A 10,928-nucleotide genomic window follows, 5' to 3' on the forward strand; every position below is an offset into this window, starting at 1 on the left:
TTTTTCCTTGCTCGTTCTCCCCCCTCAGCAGGGACCTGGCCCAGCCCCAACGGCAGTACCTCCCGCCGCGGTCGTCGGAACTCCTTCCTCAGTCCCCCTGCGGTCCCGGTACCTACGGGGCAGCCGAGGCAGCTCCGTCCCCCTGTACGGGGTGCGCCTCGCCGGGGCAGTCCTTCCTGCACGGGGAGGCGGGCGAACACGCGTGGGGCGGGGAGATCCGCCGCCCTGCCTTTCCCCCCGCCGGCGAGCGGAGCCTTAACGGCGGCTGTCCCCGGCGGCGGAGAGGGCTGGCAGGGAGGGAGCGGGTGGACCCGCCGGGGCCGCAGCTGGCGATGCCTCCCCTGCGGCCGGGGGCCCCGCGCGGCCCACGGGCAGCCTCCGCCGTGGTGCCCCGCCGGCTCCCGGTGCTGGCCGGCGGCTGCGGGGAGCGGGGGGCCGGTACTCGCCGCTAAGCCGCTACATCGGGAAGGGAAGAGAAAGGGGAGCGATGTCCTCACTGGTGAAGGAGGACCTGGCGAAGAGACTGTTCGGGCCCCGGCGGCGGCGGCTGCAGGAGTTCATCGAGGTGGAGGGCACGGGAGCCGGGCGCTGCTACCTGTGCGCCGCAGGTACCGGGGCGGCGGGGCAAGGGTGCCCCGCGAGAACCAGCGGGTTTGCGACAGGAGGGTGCAGCGGCAGGTGTGCGGGTTGTGAGAGGATGCGCGGTCTGCTGCTGCACGAGCAAGCCATTCCTATAGTTCTGATTAGGCGTTCCATGAGAAATCATAACCATACGTTAACGTTGCGGAAAACATTTGTGACTTCTAGAGCTTCTGCATCATTCCTTGTCTTGGTCTATTGTCCCACATATTGTCCCAGTTAGTCCGGGAACAATAAATTAGACTCGTGGTTTAAATAAATACACATCTGAATTAGTAATTGGCACGAGCTGTGAGTGAAACAAGATAAACTTACTTATCTGTCTACTTATATTTAATTTCAAATATATCTCTTTCAAAACGTTTTTAGAACAAAGTTTTAGAAAAGCTTATTTGTCTTTGTTTTTACTTCACAACACTGAAAGATGCTAAAAAAGAGAGGCGCTCTCATCCCTAAGCAGATAGGTTGATGCAAATGCTTCTTTCCAGTCTGTTTCCTCTTCAGGTTCAAAATATATATAACAGATAGAAATAACTTATGCACTTGAGACATAGATTGGGTTAAAATCCAATATGGGATGATGTCAACTGTATTATGTTATCATTATCTTTCTAAATGTCTGAAGTCTTCAGAAAGTTTAAATCGTTTCACAGATTACTGGAAATTCCGAGCAAGCCATGTTCCCTGCGCACATGTAATTTTAATAGGCTTTGTATTTTAGAACTGTTAGAAATTGATTCCTGAATGTCATAAAGCTTCTAAATGTACAGAAACACCAACCTGGTTCATAGTTTTTCAAACTATCTGGTAGAAGTATATTTAGTTGCATATGGTAGATAAACTTTTCACTATTATCAAGCACCCAAAGAGGAGAAATAACATTACACACCTTTAAAAACTTTACTAAAAACTCTTACTAAGATAGAGTAGAACAAGCCATTAAAGAAAGCTCTTAATCAGATCAACTGATTGGAAGTCCCTGAAACATGAAGGAATATTTCTATAGAGTATTAAGAGTGGGACTTCTCCAGTATCCAGTATCAAACTCTCTTAATACATTCAGGCGTAGTCAAGTAAGTGGTGACTAGAGTGGAAATTTGATTCTGAAAGGTGGGTTGCATCCGGCTGCCAGCTAGCTGCTGCAGTCTGCTGTGATTCTGTAGGAGCAAAACACATTATCTAAAATCTTCTCCCTGCAATGCAACCTCAGTCTATGCTTCTTGAGTTCAAATTACCATATAAAAAAAAAAAAATTAGAAAAGCAGTCAAACTATAGGCAAAATTAGAAGTCTGTGCCTTTTGAAATCTATGTTACAACAGAATCTTACTGTGGATAATTGAACAATCTTATTTTTGTGCAAGATTATTTTTGTCCAAGATTATGTCCCCTCCTTTTCACAATAGCAAGTCCCAGTTCTTCCATGAAGACTTTCTTTAAACGCTTTTATAAACACTGGAAGAATTTAAAATGGAAATGCAACCACATTCTGTTATTTTCACAACCCATTATTGGTGTGCCTGAGAAGAATTATAAGGTTAACATCATGTTGTCCAAAAGAGACCCTGAAAAAGGTGTTCAGTCCATGGAAGACGTTAAGAAATGTTGGTGCTCTATGAAGGCATTTCAATACCTTTCCCAACCCTCCCCAAACAAAAGTTTTCAGAGTTTAATAGAACTGAATCAGCTGATCTCAGCTTATGTTCTATGAAAAAATTACATTGTCTTTAATTCTATTAACTGAGTGAAGAACAAGCAATATATAAAATGCAGGGAAAGTAAGAAATATTTTGTTGCTGTTGTTGTTAAGAATAGTCCACCCAAGTTTCACCGCTGGGCAGGACACACTCCTGGTTTCACTGCTGCTAACACATCTGTGCTCTGTCCTTCTGTCATACAATTTCTGGTGCTGGCTGAGGGGTAGATAAGTGGCAGCATGTGGGAACTGGGGGCCACTAGGACATCCCCTTGTATTTACAGCAGGAGTCGGGGCTCTTGGGCTTGCTTCCTTTTGCTTTAACGCTGAGGGAGACAACATATTCCTTCACAAGCAAGCAAACAAGATGGCAGAAACTAAAACTATGAAGAGAACTTTCTAATATTACCCTACTAGATTTGCTTGCAAATAGAAACCATTGTAACTTCTCCACAGAAGACAACACAGTGGTGATCCTCAGGTTAAAAATCATTGAGCACCTATGTCTGATAGGACCAGGAGAAAAAGTGACAGTTATTTGTATTTCCCAGGCAGGGAAGCTATAGGCTGAGAGAAATTATAATAAATTCATATATTTTCCACTGTTTTTCTTTGCAATGGAAAGAAGGCATCTCTCCAACATGTATCTTTTGTTTGTCTTTATTTAATAACAACTTTCTTATAAACAGGTAAGAGACGTTTTAACAGGAATAAGATAAAATTAGTTACGTTTCACAGTAGTTTTTAAAAAAATTCAGGAAGTATTTGGAAATAGAAGAATTTTGCTCCTGTATCTGTACCCTCGTGCTGTGATGTTGAAACAATCCTGCCAGGCATAGGTGACATCTTGCCCTTACTTTAAGCTATTGGATGGCTGGGGGGAAGTGGCCTGCCCTCCAGCCGTCATGCTGGATGTGAAGGAGATTGTTCAGACTCCAGTGTTTTTCACTCTCATTATCATGTATTACAGAAATCCAGTCTCCTACACAGTACTCAGTGTAATCAATTAATAATGGTAGTTATTGCAAAGAGTGTCTTTGTGCTCTTTTTACTCTCATGTCCTGCCTAAGTCAGAAAATAGTGAATTCTGCAAAGACAACACTGGACAACTCAAAGCTTTAAGGAATGTTTTTGATGTTGTTTTTCTTAAATGGCCTACTTACGTATTTTATAGGGAAATGAAACTTTTGCTTTGAAAAAGTAATGGCTTTTTCAAAAAAGTAAGAGAACTTCATCCATGGAATGAAAAGTGTAGCACAAGTCATGTAAATACAGAGCCCTGGTAGCAGTTCTACAATTTTTTGGTTTGAGTCCAGCATCCCAAAAGATTGCTCTTGAAGTAAGTAGAAGTGGATTATCCATACTGATCCAGGGCCAGAATTAGGCTGTCATTGGGCTGCTTGTGAATTCAGATGAAAGGCTTTTGCACAGACAAAATTCTCTTTTCACAGAGACTCTTCATCAGAGACTATAGTGATAGGACAAGGGGTAATGGCTTTAAACTTAAACAGGGGAAGTTCAGATTATATATAAGGAGAAGTTCTTTATTGTGAGGGTGGTGAGGCACTGGAATGGGTTGCCCAAAGAAGTGGTAAATGCTTCATCCCTGGCAGTGTTCAAGGCCAGGTTTTACAGAGCCTTGGGCAACATGGTCTAGGGTGAGGCATCTCTATGCATGGCAAGGGGGGTGGAACCAGATGATCTTAAGGTCCTTTCAAACCCAAGCTATTCTATGATTTATTCTATGATTCTATGATGAGCAAGTAAATCCTGACTCTACTAAAAGCTGTCAGGTTTCACATACTGAGAAAGTGGTGCTTTTCCTACTACTTAGGCAAAATAAAACTGCTAAATCCAGATTAACCCTATGTTACATCATGTTACATCAGCTGTACATCATTATTTAAGTTATTATCTAAAATGTAGCCTGATTGAGTCTTTTCTTACCAGAACCTTTTGGAAGTACTTGCTTGCATATCTAAACTATTTTTTTCTTTTAGTGACTAAAAGTGAAGAAGTAGAAATATGTATGGTTAAACACTTGCGAGTGGATCTAGAGGAGAAATATGAAATACTTGAAAAATGGTTTTTGAAAGATCTGGAGATGATTGATGGAAAAGAAGCAGACACTGTAAGTGTTATGTATTATTAAATACATGTAATAATGTATACTTTTCTTGTGTTGCAATTTGGGATACAATATTAAAATGCAATTAAAATGCATTATATGAAAAAGTTATGTATAAACCAAAATAAATCAAACCTTCACAGAACTTCGGCTTTATTGCCTATGAGAGGCTTCACATTGCATTTGCACTGTTGTGGGGAAAGAGGAAGGAGAGATTTTCTTGTCTGTTGCAGTCTTCTTCATCTTTCCAGTTGAGATCTGAGGGAGGGAGAAGGTGGGTGTTTTCTAATTTGTTCATCATAACTGGGAATAAAAATTCTTCACCTGCAGCTCCCAGTGTAAATTGGAGTTAATCCCATAGATCTTAATGTGTGCTTGAAAACAAAGCTTTGTTAAATATTTTTATGAAGATTATTATCCTGTCATTTGACGGTATGAATCTGTTCTCTGTGTGACAAAGTCAACATCACAAAAGTGCACTGTTTGGTGTAGCAGTGCATGAAATGGTGCCTCTTTCACATAGCTTAATCTCACAATACTTGGATCAATTAAATATTTGTATATTTGTGTGTGCAAATATAAACCTGCTTTGGCTAGATGGGGCTGAACTTACTGCTAAAAAAGTCCTCATCTCTCAGATACAAGTTCAGAAAGGAAAAATGGGGATGCAGTAGTATATTACAGAACACCAAAAGTAGAATTAAATCCTATTTTACAAAAGATAGAAGAATACGCTGAGGAGAATATTTTACTGCATGTATAAGAAGTCATTTTAATGGTTGTCCATGCATAATAAATGTAGTCCAGGAAAAAAAAAAATTACCTTTTTCCCTTTCAAAGTGCTTTCAAACAAACATAAAATAGAAGTTAGGTTAAATGATGCTAGTGAAAGAGAAACCAAGAGCTCCCAAGAGAGGTTTCAGAGCCTTGTTCCAAGGAGAATGACAAACTGGTTATTCTTATTCTGCCTTATGCACAATACACACATCGCTCTCAAGCCTAAAACTAGGAACCTGGGAGATGGAGGATGTGAGCTCAGCTTCAGAGTATCCCTGCATCCTGTGAGCTCTTTGTAGTTTAAGTCAAGGTTGGGGGGAAGCCAAAACTAATAATACTTCACATCCCTTCTCCAAGTTATCTTGCTTCTGGATATGTTGCCATCCCTTGCCCAGCCAAGGCAGCCAGAGGGTTTCCTTATCACTTGCTTGCATGAATTTACTTTATCTTTTTTTCTGAAGTGTTGTGCTAAAATATCCTTCAGAGATGAATCAGCCTCCCTCAACTGGTATGATCAAAATCTGTCGCATTTCTAGTTAAAGAAAAGCATAAATGAACCTCAAACTCATAATTATGTGGTGATTAACTCTGCTATAAATATTCAGAATAGTTTTTCATATCCATAGAGTTTAACAGAAGTGAGCTGCTGCTAGGATTAATTGTGCCAAAGAGCCAGAAAGGACAGAGAATTACTATTTAGGCAGGAAGGGCAATCAATATTCTTCTTCTGATAGGCAGATGTTGTTATAGTCCAAGGCAAGTGCTTTTCATATAGTGTGTTTTAGGCAACATGACAAATTGGTTCATTTCAAAACAAGATTTTATAATCCAAATAAAGTGAAGCATACTGCTTGGCCAAACTCTGAAAGTTCTACTCAGGCAAAACTACTAATGGCAAATAATTGCAGCTAATTATAAATTGCACTCTGTGAAGTTTTAAATGATCCTTTAGTATCAATAGGACAAGTAGGCAAAGTCCTTTTCAAATGGAGAAAATCAAAAGGAGAAAAAGCCCTGAAGGTAGCTGGGCAGAGAACAACAGATTGCCATTCTAACACCTGTAAAGCATGTAATAATTTCATTCTGTCTCCATTTCTTTAGGATAATCCGTATTTTGATATGCACTTCCACAAAGTCTACAACCTGGAAGCATATAGCTGTGCATCTAAATATACCTTTGCTCGAACGCTGAACAAACTCAATGAAATCTACCTTAAGAAGGACTTGAAGATTGTGAACTTTGATGACACCTACCTAAATGATGATTCAATCTGGTCATCCAACAATAGGGATTGCTTGGTACTTATGAGGATATGCTTCTATGCTTCCAACCTTTTGTGTCTCTCCCTGTGTCCTTTGTCCTAAAGATGCATTTTCTAATATTAAGGCAACTGGTTGACTTTCACAAACCAGCATTTCATAAATCATCTGATCAAAAAGATAGTGATATGCAGTATCTGCTTTTTAATTTAACATATAAGTAACAACTGGAACATACTTTTTACGTAAATGATTGACCATTCATTTATATATATTAGGAGGGCCTCGCTCTGGCAAATACTTACAAATATATGAGACTTTCAACATAGAACCAGTAATTCTCATAGTCAGTGGTGATTGCTCATGTAAGTAGAATTCAGCATTTTCTCATATGTTCATGGAGGTATAAACTATCTTTCATTAATAGCCTGAAATATTTTTAAAGCATTAAGAGCATTAACAGTTAATTTATGTTGTGGAAGTAGATATAACAAAGCAACCAAATTAGTCCTGTATAAGAATGCTGCACATTTCCATTTTCAAATGGAATATAAATGTAGATATAAATTTAAGATATAAATATAGAACTCTGTTAAAGGGGTCACACCTGCATCAATACAAGAATCAAACCCTCACTCTGATGAATTGCAGTTTTGTATTCAGGTATCATGGGACCAACTTCTCACCTGTGCACTTACGTTATTTTCCCTCAACATTAAGTACTCTCTTTGGTCTTCCCATTACTTACGATACTGTCTTAGAAACAGACAGTATTCTCCTTCTTAAGGAGAATTGCTTTATTTGTCAGACCTTTCAAAACTTCTTTTCTTTCGTATCATTAACATCTTTCTTGCACTTTATTGCTTATGTATATGAACAGGCCTGGTTAGAGAACAGAAATTGTTATGTCTCTACTTCTGGACAAAGAGTTAACAAACTACTATGTAAACAGTAGTTGTTGACTACTACAATTACTTTGTAGGCAAGTGGTAGACTTTTAAAAATTCATAAAATTGAGAGTAATTTTGTCCAGCTTCTAGCTATGTGTTAGCGTATTCAGTGCACTACATACATGTAGTACATATTAGTACTTAAGAGTTACATTTAATACAGGGTGGAGCCTACTGAGTGGTTTGGAATGTCTCACCCTTAACAAAAAATGAGGGCTGGACTTGTGACAGTATATCACAGTAGAAACAGGATGAACTAAAGCTGTATAGAGCAAGAGCTGAAGAGGAGCAATTTTGACAGTAAGAAGCACAAATATGCTGCCGAGAGTCAGTCAGCTAAGCTAGTTGCCTGCTCTTTGCATACTCAATAAAGAAATGCCAACCCAGAAGGTCATTCAGAGAAGCTTCTGGTTAGAACATACTGCAGGAGAAAATTTGATTTCCCTTTCGGCAGCAAAGAGAATAGGAAGGCTAGCTGTGGTGTAAACTAGCTACATACCTAAAGCTGACTAGGAAGTCTCAAGCTGGTTAATGTCCTTGCTCAGTACTTGCCACCTGTAAAATGGGACAGGCGCACAAGGGTACTGTGACTTGTATTTCACTGTTGTCTTCCATATGAACTCCCTCCTTTGAAAACATTTGCATAAATGGATTCAAAATTGAAATAATCTCAAGTAACTGAGAATATATTTGAAAAACTGTATAAAATGTACAGCTTTTTACTTTAATTTTTAAATGTTATCCTATTGCTTATATATAGGAAAGGACATACCTTTGATTAGCTGATCTTCAGAAACTATAGGTTTACTCTAGGCATAGGTTGTAAATTACATTTGTTCTAACCCAAATCTGAGTAATCATGTACATCTTGACAATTGCAAGGGCAGTTTATGTGGGTAACACATATATTCTGTTTTTTGTAAAGACTGAAGTCTTATATTTGCCACCTAAATACTGTTAGAGAAAAGGACTGTATTTATAGTAATTGTTTATTTAATGCAGTTGCTCTTTATGGCATGTCTGTGGGATAAAACAGCGCAAGTATCTGTGTTGTGACATTTGACCCATAACTATAAGAAGTATTTGCCCAACAACCAGGTTCCACAAAACCATCTTCAATAGCAAGTATAATTTAGACTACTGTTATCTATTATACATAGTTCTGTTTGGGTGGTGTACTAACGGTAGAGGTCACGATGTTTTCTGTAATGTGTTTAATAGTCACAAGGAAACAGTTGCTGTGTGGAAGAGCTTCTATTGTTCATCTTGAAATAAAAGCACAGACATTCTAATGATAAGCACTTCAGAGCATTCTTTTGAAGTACAGTACAGGTACAGTGAATTCCTGACCAGAAATTCAGCTCTGATAAGCTGAAAATGGCTATAACATTAAACCCTATTTAATAGACTTGCATCAGTAGTTTGTATATTTCTACTGTTTAATTGTATAAACATTAAACTGACTGTATTAGAAGATAAATAATCCTGCATTTTATGTGGAATAATACACAATTAAAACCTGTTTGGCATTTATTCTGCCTGATAACATAACATTTCAGACATTCGTCACTAAGTGCTTAGGCTAAACCAAAGGAAAGGAGAAAAAGGGACATTGTCCAGGTGAATTATTTAAGTTATTATCAGAAGAAGAAATACTTTAAAGGATCTTCGTGGACCTAATCTAGGGCCTTCTTACATTTACACAGTTCTTTGTAAGATGTCACATACCAAGACACTGAGTAATTGCTGACTGGTCTGACTGCGCTATGGAAAGTCTTTGTCCTGAGGTGCAGTAGACTCACATCATTCAGTGCAATGGCAGCGCAGGACATGGAGATTACACTAAATTACAAACGGAAAAGACCTGACAGGCTAAATAGCCCATCTTTCAATTAATGCAGAATTGTTTTCTACATCACATTTCCTGACACTGGATATACAGAATGTAGTTTGAAATACAGTATATGGGAATTCATTTGCTGCTCCTGGAAGACTTCTCCAAAACTGAACAGGAGGAAACTTACAGAAGTAAAGGATTATCACAAATGCATTTGTAGCAATCTTACAGAAAGTTTCAACTAAATGATGGCATGAACTGATACTTGAGATTGTGGATATAATGGGGACTTTCTTCAGAAGTCAGAAATTTCTATCAGCTATATCTGTTCCATAGAAAAGTAAAAATAGGCACCCTTCAAATGAGGAAGAGTGATAATGAGCAAACAGAACTGTCCTGGGTTCAGCAGTAGCAGTCATGTTTCTCCTTCTTGCTAGCTGGTGCAGTGCTGTGTTTTGACTTTCAGCTCGGGAACAGAGCTGATAACAATGATGTTTTGATTTGGCCAAGGACTTTGTGAGCCTCATGCTCTGCCAGGGAGGAGGGGAAGCCAGGAGGAAGCAGAGACAGGACATCTGACCCAAACTGACCAGAGAGGTATTCCATACCACAGCACGTCATGCCCAGGATGTAACTGAGAGTTATCCGGAAGAGCTGGGAGACTGCGGCGTTGGAGGAGGTATCGGTCGGTGCTTAATCGGGCTGGGGGGGCGAGTTATCAGTCAGCTGGTGGTGAGATGTTGTATTCTCTTCCCTTGTTATTTCCTTTATCATTGTTATTATTGATGGTAGCAGTAGTGATTTGTGTTATACCTTAGTTACTAAACTGTTCTTATCTCAACCCCGGGGGAGTTGCATTCTTTTCGATTCTCCTCTCCGTCCCTCCGGGAGTAGGGGGAGAGCAAGAAGCGGGGGAGTGAGTGAACGAGTTTCCTGCCTGGTTTTAAACCATGACAAGAACTCTGTGCTCGCTCATTTAAGAGGCAGAAAGAGACTAGTAGCTGTCATAAAAGACTGATGATGTTTGTTTTCCTAAGTGTATTTTTTTAAAAAACGCTTTAACCAACATCAGAATTAAGAACATGGGGAAACTTATGACAAAGGAATTTGAGAATATTTTGTATATAGCATCTATCAATACTGTATTTGTCTTACTCTATACTTAAACACATCAGTTTGCTGTAGCTCCATGCTATATAAACCATTTAACATCATTACTCAGACAAGAGATTCCCATATCCATAGAAAATACACTGGTGACATTCCACTGGAATTCATGGATTTAAGATAATTTTCACCACGTAAGACTCATGATCTTATATTTAAACCAGAAGGACTCTTTTCTTGTGTTTATCATTTATGGATAACCAGTCTTTTCCTGCATCTTAAATTAAGCAAATACAGATCAATGCAGAATTTTAAAAACAATTTTGGAGCGAAACAGAGCAGGGAGGCTTTTCTGGACTGTACCTGCTGATTAGTTCTGATTTTTCTCCTTTGTATTTCACAGTCACACATACAGTAACCCACCTCTTCCCAGTGAAAGCCTATACCACTTTTTCTGTCATTTACCTGTCATTACCTGCTCCCCAATACTTTCAGTCACTTTCAACATATAAATCTATCTTCTTCCAGTAAAGCTG

The 10,928-nt window shown here is 39.3% G+C and overlaps 1 protein-coding gene across 1 annotated transcript; it reads left to right on the top strand.

The window, feature by feature from the left end:
- The first annotated feature begins 254 nt into the window (after positions 1-254).
- On the top strand, positions 255-7,568 carry EXOC1L (exocyst complex component 1 like). The gene is made up of 3 exons (XM_061465146.1): positions 255-608; positions 4,334-4,464; positions 6,340-7,568. The coding sequence occupies exons 1-3, from the start codon at positions 488-490 to the stop codon at positions 6,601-6,603; spliced, it is 516 nt and encodes a 171-aa protein (XP_061321130.1). The 5' UTR covers positions 255-487; the 3' UTR covers positions 6,604-7,568.
- Positions 7,569-10,928: the final 3,360 nt, after the last annotated feature.

Source organism: Pezoporus flaviventris, unplaced genomic scaffold, assembly GCF_033815535.1.
Source record: "Pezoporus flaviventris isolate CSIRO_AGI_PZ_B2104156 unplaced genomic scaffold, CSIRO_AGI_Pfla_v1 ptg000002l, whole genome shotgun sequence".
Lineage (NCBI taxonomy): Eukaryota > Metazoa > Chordata > Aves > Psittaciformes > Psittacidae > Pezoporus > Pezoporus flaviventris.